The sequence below is a fragment of the Perissodus microlepis genome, chromosome 11, assembly GCF_051167445.1.
Source record: "Perissodus microlepis isolate ML-2025 ecotype Zambia chromosome 11, ASM5116744v1, whole genome shotgun sequence".
In the NCBI taxonomy this organism is placed as follows: domain Eukaryota; kingdom Metazoa; phylum Chordata; class Actinopteri; order Cichliformes; family Cichlidae; genus Perissodus; species Perissodus microlepis.
Window position 1 is genome coordinate 36981943 of NC_140471.1, and position 14480 is coordinate 36996422.

Sequence of the window (14480 nt, forward strand, 5' to 3'; positions counted from 1 at the left end):
TTATTTAATCTTTATGACACTTAAATACAATTTGCATAATAATTTGGAACGCAGTGTATAAAACATATTTGGTAGGGGTGCAACGATACACAAAATTCACGGTTCAAAAAAAATGTTCATGCCTTTTTAATTTGTCATTTATTAAAATTATAAATATATATTTTAACTCAAAAGTACAGTTTTTAAATTTAATGTTGCTGAAACAACAAAGTAATAAAAAAATAAATCTGTCTGATGGAGAAATCCCTCATCTTTGGAAAAGAGAGTTTATTACAGAGAAATGTCTCTTTCCAAAATAAAAGCTATACTATACGCTTCTTCTGGGCTATATTCTCAGCAGCATATTAAACATATCAGGTCCCCATAAGGAGAATCCTGTGCTAACGGCTGTCTAAATGACTCGGGTAAAGTTTGTAGCATGGTGCTTGTTGTTTTTGTCTGCTTCCACTTGTCTTTGCACGAGGATGATGTCGGAGTAAATGTGCAGTCATATTCGTTGTGTTCCCACTAGTGCTGTCAGCGTTAATCTGAAATGACGTTAACGCCACAACACGGCAAATCTCCGGGCTGGACGGCGTCAACACGTTAACGAGCTAACTGCGCTAACGCAGTAGTTCCCACCATGTAATTGAGCATTACGTGGCACATCCAACATACTGTTTTACTTTAGTCCATGACGCGCTTACCTTCAGGGTCATACGTCACATGAAGACCAAAATGGTTCCAAAGGCCAGATCTGAATGAGGGTGGGGGAGGTTCAATTTGCCATGTTGCAAGGAGAGCTCAATATCAATACGAGTATCGTTGCACCCCTAATATTTAGTTATTTATCTTTTTTTTCTTTGCTACATATTCCACATATCTTGCTTCGTATATTTAATGTCTTCAGTTTGTATCTACGATGTAAAAATGTAGTAAAAATAAAGAAAAACATGAAATAAAAAGAGATTAATAACAAGTATGACTCAATGCAGAGAGGTCTATTAACTCTATTAACTAGTGAGTGAAGAAGAAACACCCAGTGCATCATGGGAATCCCCGGCAGCCTACGTCTATTGCAGCATAACTAAGGGAGGATTCAGGGTCACCTGGTCCAGCCCTAACTATATGCTTTAGCAAAAAGGAAAGTTTGAAGCCTAATCTTGAAAGTAGAGCGTGTCATGTATCACGTATGATGTATGAGGCAGTGAGGTTCATGTGGAGTCAGCTGCAGTCAGGAGAGTCTGGTTTCTTTGACCAACCTCCTCCTGGATACTGATGCCATACCTGGAAGGCTTCCTTGGCAATAGCGTCCTCATGGTCCCCGCGGCGCCACGGCTGGCGGTGTTCAGATTTCAGGCTGTCGGCGAACACGTCGAGATAGAAAAAGACGTACTGCTCGTGAGTGAGATTTTCCCGCCTGAACTCAACCATCAACTTCCTGAAGACGTCAGGAGAACAGCAGACGAAGACCACTGAGGAGGAGAGAGAGGAAGTCAAGTCAAGTCAAGTCAACTTTATTTGTCAATTCTGCCACATGTACAGGACATACAGAGAATAGAAATTTCGTTACTCTCAAACCCTAGGTGAAATAGCAAATGAACATTTAAATATAAGAGAGTGATTAAAAAATGCAAATAAAATAATTAAAAATAAAAATTTAAATAAATACAATACAATTTTACGTATAACAAGAAAGCTATGCAATATACAATATACAATATTCAAGTAAGGATAAATGACATTGAGTGTAAACCAGGCAGAGTAGTGCAAATAAGCAAATAGTGCAAATTAACAACAAAGTCTTTATGAGATAATGGCAGTCCAATGCTCCACAAAGTGACTGGTAACTGGTGCAGGCCAGTGAGTGAAGTCAGAGAGTGTGTGTGTGTGAGTGTGTGTGACAGAGTTCAGTGAGACCGTGAAGGAGAAGAGGGGAGAGGGGGCAGGGAAGAGTCACAGATGAAGATCAGAGTCAGCCCACGGCGCAGCACAGACCTGTGGGTCGCCCCCCTCTGCCTTCATGGCTGAGCTCACCTGCTCCACACCTGCTCTAATGTCCACGCTGACAGACAAACACATCTGATTGTTTTCTTTCCTTCCTGCCTCAGTGTGAGTCAATGAGGTTTCACCTCTGCAGGGAAAATGCAGTCTGATTGGACAGTCAGCCTCCTAGTAGCTGCACACACACACGCACACGGGCTCAAATTGTGGTCATAAATATTTTGTACTTGTAAATCAGGATTTGTATGTGTAAAAAGATTTGTGTGTGGACTTAGCCAAAAAAGCGCCCCTCTGACAGCCAAACCCATCTGTTCTCTGATTGGATAGTTACATTTGTGATTGACATGACATTGACCAATCAGCTGAAAGGAAGAAAAGTAGGGTCGAAATTCGTACTTGTAACTTGAAACTTGAGTGCAGAGTTTCACACGGATTTTTTTGGCTAAGGTCAACAAACACGCTGACCAATGAAGTCGCAACGACACTCCTTAGACTCAGGGGCGGAGCTACTGTGGTGGCATGGGGTGGCATGTGACACCCTAAAATAATGTACATAAGCTACATTTAACATTAAATATATAAATTGTAAAAATGAATGTATAACATAGCCCCACCCCTCACCCAATTAAAATGTGCCTCAGTCCATAGCATCAAAACAGCTTTCTTTCTTGTCAGTAGCAACGGACACCTTTGATTGTGTCAGAGCAGATTTTGTAGATTTCAGCACAAGTGGTTGATTGTTACACTCTGGAAATGGAATGAAGGTGAGTGTTATTAACCCCAATAAATCATGAAAAACAAGGTTTACATTCTTGGTGAAAAATATCTTCATGATAGATTTCTGCCATTTTGTGTAAATGTAAGCATGTAACAACTTTTATTTCTAATAAAAAGTGTGGAATGCACACAGTGGGGTTTCCTGTCAGTCCATGTCAGCAATGAGCCGCGTTCACAACGAGCAGCAGCTGTAACATGAGGGAGCAGGTAGGTAGGAGGACGCTGCAGGTGTGTTTGTGAGAACCTCTGTGAGGTCCTGAGGATGGTGGCTCAGGTGGAGCTGAAGGTTTATCAAACCACGATGGGCGTCAGAGCTCCTGACCCTGGGCTCAGGCGGGTTCGTTACCATGACCCGGGGTATGGCTCTGTGTGAGGTATGCATTCACGCCATCCATCCATCTTCTTCTGCTTATCTGGGACCGGGTTGCGGGGGCAGCAGGCTCCAGCCCTCCCTCTCCCCAGCCACCTCCTCCAGCTTGTCTGGGGGGACACCAAGGCGTTCCCAGTCCAGCTGAGAGATATAATTCCTCCAGCGTGTCCTGAGTCTGCCCCGGGGCCTCCTCCCAGTGGGACAAGCCCGGAACACCTCACCCAGGAGGCATCCTTGTCAGATGCCCGAACCACCTCAACTGGCTCAGTTCAATGTGGAGGAGCAGCGGCTCTACTCTGAGCCCCTCCCAGATGGCCAAACTCCTCACCCTATCTCTAAGGGAGAGACCAGCCACCCCTCGGAGGAAGCCCATTTCCACAGCTTGTGTCTGCAATCTCGTTCTTTCGGTCACTACCCACAGCTCGTGACCATAGGTGAGGGTAGGGACGTAGATCAACCGGTAAATTGAGAGCTTCCGCATCACTGCAGCCGCCGCACCAATCCGTCTGTCGATCTCCTGCTAACTTCTCCCGATGAGATTCTGAGAGCACCGATGTGAAAGCCTTCCACCACTTGGCTACAAACAGAATCGGTGACAAAGGGCAGGTTGTGTAAGGGTCAAATGGCCCGTAGAAGTGAGCCAGACACCACATACTCCTGAAGAACCTCCCACAAAACACCCCGAGGGACACGGTCAAGTGCCTTCTCCAAGTCCACAAAACACGTGTAGACTGGTTGGGCAAACTCCTGTGCACCCTCCAGTATCCTTGAGAGGGTACGTGCTGGTCCAGTGTTCCACGACAGGACGAAAACCATGTTGTTCGTCCTGTATCTGAGGTTCAAGTAAGAGAAGGACTCTCCTTTCCAGCACCCTGGCATAGACGTTCCCAGGGAGGCGGAGGAGTGTGATCCCCTGATAGTTGGAACACACCCTCCGGTCCCCCTTTCTTAAAGATGGGAACCACCACCCTGGTCTGCCAATCCAGAGGTACCGTCCCTGATCTCCACGCAACATTGTAGAGGCGTGTCAACAAGGACAGCATTACAACATCCAGAGCCTTCAGGAATTCAGGGCGGACCTCATCCACCGCGGGGCCTCAGTGACCCCAGCCCTGCATTCACGCCTACATCACATTTAGTGGGCTGTAACAGAAACATAACCAGTTCCACTTTCATGTGTAAAATTAATAATGCCCCGTCCCCCATCGTGATCATGACCACTCTCAGACCCACACCGTCACCCAGTGGTGTCAGCAGGTCAGCTCTGAGCATGTGCAGAGGAAGCTGCCTGCTCACGGTGAACACATCGCTGTGGAGAAACTGACTGTTCGTGTTCTTTTCTCTAATTCATGGCTTTTCCAGGAGCGTGGATGCTGGAGCCACAGGAAGTCTCCAGCGGCATGACGACATTCCTCGACCCTCCCCCTTTGCTTCAGACTGTAATAACCTCTGAGCAGGAAGTGACCCTGAAAGCACGAAAGCACGCAGCTGAAAGCTTTCAGAGGCCCAGCTCAGAGAAACCCAATACCTGTGTGTGTCTGTGTGTGTGTGTCTGTCTGCGAGTCTGTGTGTGTCTGTGTGTCTGTGTCTGTGTCTGTGTGTGTGTCTGTGTCTGTGTGTGTCTGTGTGTCTGTGTGTGTGTGTCTGTGTGTGTCTGTGTGCGAGTCTGTGTGTGTCTGTGTGTGTGTCTGTGTGTCTGTGTGTGTGTGTGTGTGTGTGTCTGTGTGTGTGTCTGTGTGTCTGTCTGTGTGTGTGTCTGTGTGTGTGTGTGTGTCTGTGTGTGTCTGTGTGTCTGTGTGTGTGTGTCTGTGTGTGTCTGTGTGCGAGTCTGTGTGTGTCTGTGTGTGTGTGTCTGTGTGCGAGTCTGTGTGTGTGTGTGTGTGTGTGTCTGTGTGCGAGTCTGTGTGTGTGTGTGTGTGTGTGTGTGTGTGTGTGTGTGTGTAGCATTAATATGCATGGAAGAAAAGCTTTTCTTGAACATCTACACATCAGAGATGGAGGTGCAGGGATATTTTTAGTTCAGCATTTTTATTGCAGGTAGAGGACAATAACACACACACACACACACAGACTCGCACACAGACACACACACACACACAGACTCGCACACAGACACACACACAGACTCGCACACACACACACACACACACACAGACACACATGCTCGCACCCACACAGGGTTAAAGGTCGTTCCTGCTCAGCAATGACTGAATAAATAACTAAATTAATCATTTCCTGTGTGAAAGGAGAGCTGTTCAGTGCTGCAGAGGGATCAGCTGGAAGTGAGGTAAATCAGCATTCAAAATAAAAGCATCCACCCATCCATCCCTCTGTAACGTCAGAAAGACTTTCTGCAGTTCTGTGGAACAACGGCCGTGTCCCGATTCAGGGTCTGCAGCCTTAAAGGCCGCATTTTAAGGCCGATTACATCACAGCGGCGCGACGAAGGCTGTCCCAATTCAAAGGCTGCTCCAAATGCGGCCCTCAAATGCGTCCTTCATTTCCCTGAATTTTAAGGACGTGGCGGTGTAGACTTCGTGGCCCAACATATCCCAGAATGCATAGCGCGACGGTGGGTGTGGATAATTTTGCCAGAAAACACGGCGGATGAGGGGCAGCCGAAGAGTAAACTTTAAGTAAGTACTGAATATTATGTCACTTATTGATGTGCAAATGTTTAATAACGAAGAACATGAAAACATTCCTGTTGGCCACATGTCGGCACAGTCATGTGACATTAGTGACGTTTGTACTAACTTGGTTTTAAAGCCTTTAAATATGCGCCGTTAGATAGTCGACCTTAATCTTACAGAGAATCTGATGATTTCATGGATATTTAAAGTCAGCACTGAGACAAATTTAGTAATGCCAACATATTAAAAGAACAATATTTGTCTCTCATATATATACCACAGTTATACATACAGTGTCACAGGAACCTGTCTTTGAGTGAAGATTTAAGGTGACAGGAAATATAAATAAATGCAGCTTGAATCTTTACTGAAGCTCAGTCATTCACTGCTGTAATAACTAATAATGATTGAAATTATAACTTTAATATTGGCCATATTATATTTACATTACCACAGTGAGGTGACTTTAGTCTCATGAACAACATTAACTAATTGTTATTTAGATTAGATTAGATTAGATGAAACTTTATTAATCCCTCGGGTGGGTTCCTCCGGGAAATTCAGTTTCCAGTAGCAAAGCACCGAAAGAAGTTGCATGTTACAGATACATTAAGGGGAATGAGAGTAAGGATATAAGCATAAATACACCATATATACACATATACACATATATAGATACAGAATATACAATATGGATAAATAGGATTGCTCATTTGAGTGAGTATATTGCACAGTGATTATTGCACAGTCGAATATAAGAAAAAAAAGACAAAACAAAAACAAATATTGCAAATATTGCACAGTGTAGAAAAGCACCTACAGCTCAGTTGTTCCCGCCCTCCCTTGTCCCCCTGTCTCCCCTCCCTCTCCCCTCCAGTGAGGAGTTAAACAGTCTGATGGCGTGTGGGACAAAGGAGTTTTTAAGTCTGTTGGTTTTTGACTTTGGGAGAAGCAGCCTGTCGCTGAATAGGCTCCTCTGATTGTTTACGACCGTGTGCAGAGGATGCCCGGCATTGTTCATAATGTCCATCAGTTTCTTTAAGGTCCTCTTCTCTGCCACTGTCACCAGAGTGTCCAGCTTCATGCTGACCACAGAGCCAGCCTTCCTGATTAGTTTCTCCAGCCTGGATGAGTCCCTCTTTGCTGTGCTGCTCCCCCAGCACACCACAGCATAGAAAAGTACTCCAGCAACCACTGACTGGTACTATTTACTAGCTAATCTTAAATGACAGTTCAATACAGAAATGAAGCCCAACAATCAGGTTTCACAGTCCTGTGGTCTCAGCCTCAGATACTTATCAAATCAAAGCTCATGTAGAAACAAACAAATGAACAAAAGATGTTCTCCTTCATTTCTGTCAAACAAAGCTGTATGAAGCGTTTCCAGCTGTTAGCGTCATGGTTGCTAGGCAACCTGGGCAGCGCGACCGAGGCCAGACCGCCCATTTCACAAGCCTCGCACTTCCGGCCTTAGCGGTCTTTGAGTACGCGGCCCTTGTGGACCATTAAGGCTGCAGACCCTGAATTGGGATACAGCCAATAAGTGCTTCCTTACTGCTTCCATAGTCAGCAGCAGCCAGGTGCTGCTGATGCTGATTAATGGACCATCAGCAGGTGTGTTTCTGCAGCACTGAGACTGAGGCTGGTGGCTTGGATGAGTTTACCCTCAGCAGCAGAGGGGACTCTGGGTCTTCCTGTCCTGGGGTGTCCTCATGTGAGACAGTTTCATCGTAGCGCTTGATGGAATTTGGGGACACATTCAAAGTTTTAGCAATTTTCCAGACTGACTGCCCTTCAGTTCTTAAAGTAATGATGGACTGTTGTTTCTCTTAGCTGATTGGTTGTTGCCATAATGAATTCTAACAGTTGTCAAATAGGCCTGTCAGCTGTGCACCAACCTGGCTTCTGCCCAACACAACTGATGGTCCCAACGTCATTAAGAAGGCAAGAAACTCCACAAATGAACCCTGACAGGCCCACCTGTGAGGTGAAACCATGTCAGGAGGCTACTTACAGGAATCTAAAATATAAAACAGATTTAGTTATTTATATTTTTTTCTTTGCTACATATTCCACATATCTTGCTTCGTATATTAGATGTCTTCAGTTTGTATCTACGATGTGAAAATGTCGTAAAAATAAAGAAAAAACATGAAATAAGAAGCTGTGTTCGAACTGGTTGCATAAAATCTTCATGTTAGAATACTTAATAACACAAAGTCTTAACTCTCCTTCTGAGTGGCAGAGACTACTCAGGTGACCGAGCCAATCAGCGTCCACATCAAACATAAAGCACCGCGTGATGAACCCAAATTGACCAGGAAACAATCCACATCTGCAGGAGTCCAACCGTCTCTGCTTCAGAGAAGAAAACTCACCAGGTTTCACGCTCCACCCCCTCTAACGAGGAGGAGCTTAACGACGCTGTCTGAAGGGCAGCTTTGTGTTTTGACAGAGACGGGGAAAAACGAGTGCACTCAGAGAAATGTTTGTGACTCCAGCTGCTCCTGCCAGCTGTCGGGGCGAGTCTTCGTGGGTTTCCACAGAAACGGCGCTCCGTCCTTTCCTGTCTGGGTCAGGAGGACGTGATGTAAGGTAGATGTGTTTGTATCTGCCCGCCGACACAGTGGCTGCATTAAATAACCACAGCCTCGGGTTTTTCCTAACTGAAGGAACACATCAGGTTAACGAGCGCTCTAAGCTCGCCATCCTGCTGATGCGTGCGGTATCCTGACCCTCCGCTCAGAGATGACGCTGCCATTTTAAATCTTTCCTGATGGCTTCACTGTGCTGCGGTCAGCTCAGAGCACTGCAGGCAGTCAGAGCTGACGTCTCCGTTTACTCAGTAGCAGAGCGCAGGCCAAGCTGCCGCCGCTTCACCAGCTCGCCGTCTGCATCTGAGCGTGACCTCACACGCAGGAAAAGGAAGCTTCACTCTGAGGAAACGATGGAGTCAGAGCCTCATCCAGCTTCTCGTACTGGCACCGGTTTCCTTTGAGGTCAGAGGGCCGCGCTCCTCCTGTGTCAGGTTTCTGCTGCTTCCTCTTTCAGGACATGCGAAGCAGAAATCCAGGCTGCAGATGCAGACAGACACAAGCGTTCACCTCTGCACGACCTCCACGTCCACATTCGGTCTCAGGCCTAATATGTGCACGTGTGCCCGGTGTGGGTCCTGCAGCTCTTTTACTCTAGAGGTGCTCTGCAGGCTCCTGCTGTCAGTGTCACACATACCAAATCGTCCCGAATCCTTTTTGAGCTTTTTATTTCTGTACTGACGAGCAAACTTGGAAGCTTTGGGGCGACCAAGCAAGCGATGGTCACAGTCAGAGGATCCCTGCAACTCTTCCAGCTGTCCCAGAATTCCCGTGCACATTCCGTTCTGCACTGGGCCCTCCGGTAGCAGCTCCATCCGAATGTGAACCTTCATAAAATCAGATCCAATAAGGTCGCCGTGTCGTTGGCGTTTAAACCAGGCTGAAGCTGAGACGCTCAGGAAAAGCTCCAGAGCGTTCCTCTGAGTTATGTTCGGCTGAAGGTTTTCACTTTATTTATACAGCACCAAATCACAACAACAGTCACCTCAAAGTGCTTCATATTGTAACGTAGACCCCACAATAGTACATGCAGAGAAAAACCCAACCATCATATGACCCCCTATGAGCAGCACTTTGGTGACAGTGGGAAGGAAAAACTCCCTTTTAACAGGAAGAAACCTCCAGCAGAACCAGGCTCAGGGAGGGGCGGGGCCATCTGCTGTGATTGGTTGGGGTGAGAGAAGGAAGACAGGATAAAGACATGCTGTGTTTGTTGCCGTTAATGCGTTCCTGAAACTTTCTCGTGTAAACAGGGTGATCCTCCATCAGCTCGTCCACTCTGATCACTTCCTGTTACTTCACACAGAGTGGAGAAGTTCCTGTTTAAAGAAAAGCCACCGGGGTTCACACACGGCCCAAAGTCGAGCAGACCGCAGATCACGTGACCTGTCAGGTGATCAGGAGCACAGACAGAGGTCACAGCTCGACGACGGATGTCTAAAGTCACACGAGGTCAGACCTACCAGCTGTAACCACCCATCGTACTCAAGAACACCTGTGCAGGGTTGAACACCAGCCTTCTGATTGGTACATGAGCCACCTGAGTTGCAGCTGCACCCACCGGTCTGAACATGCCCCTTCACAACAGTAACGACAGCAGATTGGTGGTTGGTGTCTGAACCCCCGTTGGCAGGCTGCCGGCAGGTGGTTCGGCGCCGAAACAACACAAACGTGACATCATCATCGTGACAGCTCAGACCGAGCCTCCCTGCACAGACCTGATCGCCGATCAGCTGATTTTCCAGTGCGCTCAGCTCCACGTCTGCAATCGGTTTCCAGCTCGGCGCCATGACATCATCCAAAGTGAAGCAATAAATTTGCGGGTTGCCCCCCGCCCCCTCCCAGCCCCTCACTACTGACATTCCACCATATTAATCTTTAACCGCTGCCAGATGGACAGGAAGCAGCAGAGTGGGCTGAAGCACGGCCTCGTGGGTACGTTTGTTCAGGATGAGCTGCTTGCTTCATCACCATGGCGACGGCACACGGAGAGCATGACGTCAGAGGATGTTTGAGCTGCAGTTTGTTTCTGACCAAACGGTGGCTTCAGGAGTCCAGAACCGCCAGAACCACTTCAGTCTGCTTCCTGCAGACATCACCCAACGTAACGACGAGCTTCCACGCCGTAGGACGTTTCTCTCAGAGCGACTTTGACCAAAAACAACCGCACGCACATACAAATAAACACACTATGTATGTTATAAATTGACTGTACAGAAAAATTAATATTAAATCAACTTTGCTAAAATTATGTTGAGCTGTAGTCTACTCTGGTCCCGTCCCCAGTCTAAAACCCCCAAAACGTGACCATCCAGAGTTGGGACCAGGAAGCAATTAAAAACCAGCAAAAACAAAGTCTTAGCCATGAAAAATCACAATGGAACAACAATACAGTATCCTGAACAGGATGGATGATATATCTGTAGGGATGGGTATCATTTAGGTTTTATCCGATACCGGTGCCAAACCGGTACTTTTGAAACAGTGTGCTTAAACCAGAGCTTCCCAAAGTGTGGGGCCCAAACAGGATCCCACATTCTTGATCTTTAGTCCACAAACACTTGTTGTAATGACTAACTGCTCCTGACATGTTGGAGATGTTTGCTCTTTATACAGTAAAGTTACAGCGGGACACAAATAACATCAGGCTGATCCTGCCACGATTTGTCCCCCGGTTCAAATCACAGACAAACAGCATCCCACAGCTGTTTATGTTTTTAAACCCATTTTGCACAGAGAGGCATTTGTTGATTTGATAGCAATGTTGAACATTATTACACAGGAAAAAAAACACAAAAACAACTGCATGTAAAATAATGACACCGTGACGCCTCTGCCTTTGTAAATGGAGGGACAGTAACTGCGTGTAAACCTGCAGACAGTCAGATTAACAGTGTTTTGTCTCTATCTGCCATTCTGCAATTCATCTCATGTAAACAATAACGTGGCCACAGCGTGGAAAAAGGCATTGAGTGACATTGCGTGACGAACTCTGTATTCCTCGTCCACACGTAAATGCAAAAAAGGAGTTTTAAAAATCTCCGTTTTCGGTGATTCGAAACGCCGTTTACGTGGACGAAACAGCTGCGTGTTCAAAAACACCCGTGTAGGTGTGGACGCAGCGTAAAAGAGTTGGTCGTTTATTTTATTGCTACCTGTGATTTATTGCAGTTAACTTGTATTTTCTTAATTGTTTACTAAATGTTTGAGGTGTGAAGTAAACTGCAATGGAGCAAAATATGGGCGTGTGTGGTTGGAGGATGTGTTTGTGCGTGCGCGCCGGGGGGGGGCAGCATTTTTCTTGTAAAACAAAGGGGGGCCTAGCGAAAAAGTTTGGGAACCACTGGCTTAAACGGTGCTTAAAGAATGGAGAACAAACTTTGTCCAAAAACCTCTCATGTTTTTATTTTTAGCAGTCTCTTTTTTTCTGCAAAATGAAAACCAAGTTAGCCTTTTCTGTTGATACAACACCTCCTTTGGTTGGACGCGGTGCTTAAACAATGGAAACACAAACTTTGTCCTAAAACCTCTCATATTTGGCTGGCCTCGTTATCAGCCGGCAGCCATTAGCACTAATGCGTCAGCAAACAGTGACGCGGTGGAATCAGCGAGTGCTGTAAAGAGCCCACACTGAGAGCACTCGTTAGGGTTCACTTTGCTCTCCAGTGAGACTCACAAACTAGTTCCACTCTCGGCTCCTATTAGCCCGTTAGCTGCGAGGAGCTAAGAGCTTGCCCCCTTGGTGGACTGGCATAGAGGGTAGAGTGGTCGCCCCGTGATCGGGAGGTCGAGGTTTCAAATCCACTGAACGGCTACCCTGAGGTACCCCTGAGCGAGGTACCGTCCCCACACACTGGTCCTCATGTGCTGCACTGGTGGCTGCCCACTGCTTCACTGGCTGAATGGGTTAAATGCAGAAGAATTTCCCTATGGGGACTAACACATACACATTATTATTATTATTATTATTAATGAGGGCAGGGCTGATGAGCTGAAGCAAGAGGTTAATCAGCCGGAGGGCTGTTCAGTCCCAGGAGCTTCTCTGCAAACTCTCAGGGCTCATCTGCACCAAAGGACTGACGCCTCCGCTCACAGCAAACTTTGAACCCATGTCTCCAACTTGTCAACTGGAGTCCAGACTGGAGCTAACTGGATGACTATTCTGCCTGCTGCTGACCGGGAGTCCACAGGACGCCGTTTATGGGGTTTTTATCTCAGTGAAGCCTTTCAGTGTAATCGTCCTGTTGGCTGTGCTGACGGGGAGACGTGCGTGGTGTTTTAATGCACAGATTATCCAGAAGCTTCCAGACACCCTGTAGCCTGCAGAAGGCAGATTTTCCCACCGCAGAGCTCCTGGAGTCAAACTCCTCACCTGCAGCTCACCTGCAGCTCACCTGCAGCTCACCTGCAGCTCACACTCCTCTGAGGCTGATTCGCTGCTGTCTGATGCCGTGCCTAATAAAGAGTCTGAGCTGTACTCAGAGCAGCTTGTCTCACTCGGTCTCATAGTGTTTGATTAAGGAGACAAAAGGCAGACACAAGGTAAAATTAGCCTCAGTGTGTTTGGCAGGAAATACCTACAGATCTGATAGGCGTCCGCGGCGGCCTTATAAGGCGGCAGGTTGTGACCTCTGTTAATGAATGTGCTGTCGGGAGGTTTGCTGGCTCTGTGGGAACCGGAGAGGGAAGCTGTCTGTGGCTGTTTGTTCGAGCTCTCGGCGGGTTTACACACTGATACACCTCCGCAGATAGAGGACGCTCGATTTATGACTCCATCGCTAAGCTGTGGCCGAGCCGAGGGCACCACGTCTCAGGTCCTGTGCTCCCCCTCAGCTCACCCGACAGACTTTCACTCCCACAAACTCCCAGCCTCTCTGAATTATCCATCACACACGAGTCCCAGCCTCGCCTCCTGCTCCTGCTCTGTGTGCGAACAGCTTCACGGACGCTCGAAGTCCTCGCGTTGTACTGGAGAAACTATGCTGTTGTAGTTTGACAGCAGAAATGATGAAAAGACGATCAAAGACAGCGAGCGACGCAGGAAGGTTAGAGCGCTTTGTGGATGACTAAAACCCTGAAAAATCAGGGCCTGGAGGCAGCTCGTCTGCACGTCTGCACCTCGGCCCGGCCGAGGCCGTGATCTCCGCTCACGGATCTCAGCTGGAGAACGGGCCGAAGCGCCGAGTGCAGGAGTTCTTCTGCAGGTGTATCTGCACGGCGGCTGGGACACGAAACCCAGGTTAGAGTGTCACGAAGAAAAAACAGCCAGACGTGGGTCTGCGGCAGCAAGCTGTAGCGGTTTTTCAAAATAAAAGCCCTGTGCTTCATGCAGGACTTCAGAGGCTAAAGAGAATCTGGTCAAAACCGTAAAATCATCCACATACCCAGCTTACTGAAACACAACTTTCAGCACCAGCATCCGTACTGCCAGCTGCTGTAAGTTTATCTACACTGCAGGACGAAACCTGCAGTGTAGATAAACCTGCAGAAAACCTGAACGCAGGTCTGATCATCTCTGACTGTCCTCACACACACTGCAGGAAATGACTTAACAACAGGTGTGTGTCTGCAGCTCCTCTGACAAACCTGCCACAGCATCGCGGTCGATTCAGCTCGAGTTTCTGCCTCTGCTGCAGAGGAGGGGGGGGGGGGGGAGAAGGAGCAGGGGGAGGAGGTAGAGGATCGCACACACACACACACAGAAACAATGTGTGTGTGTGTGTGTGTGTGTGTGTGTGTGTGTGTGTGTGTGTGTGTGTGTGTGTGTGTTCCTCTGAGCATGTATTCATATCTTTGTGGGGACCTGTCCCCGCGAGTTTGAAGCATGTTAGAGACTCACACTGTGGTTTTAGTGACAGGGTTAAGGCGGTTTGGGGTAAACGGTCAGTTAGACGTCCCTACAAGTTATGAATACCCGACGTGTAGGGATGGGTATTGATAAGATTTTCACGATTCGATTCTTTATCGATTCTTTTAAAAAAGGAGAACACTAAGGTCGATTAGCTTAGAACTTTGTTTTATATCTTCTCTTTGAACAAGATAGAAATTTAGGAGTAACATGGCCTTACAAACCCAACAGTGAGATCTTAAGAGATCCAGCCTACGGCTCTTCAATGGGGTGTC

General features: G+C 47.3%; 1 protein-coding gene across 1 annotated transcript in view; it reads right to left on the reverse strand.

Moving 5' to 3' along the window:
* Nucleotides 1-14480, reverse strand: part of LOC146378493 (atrial natriuretic peptide receptor 1-like) — a 54232-nt gene that overhangs the window by 36514 nt on the left and 3238 nt on the right. The window contains exon 3 of the mRNA XM_084944643.1: nucleotides 1267-1454. Within this exon, the coding sequence (XP_084800769.1) occupies nucleotides 1267-1454 (188 nt within the window). The remainder of the gene's footprint in view (nucleotides 1-1266; nucleotides 1455-14480) is intronic.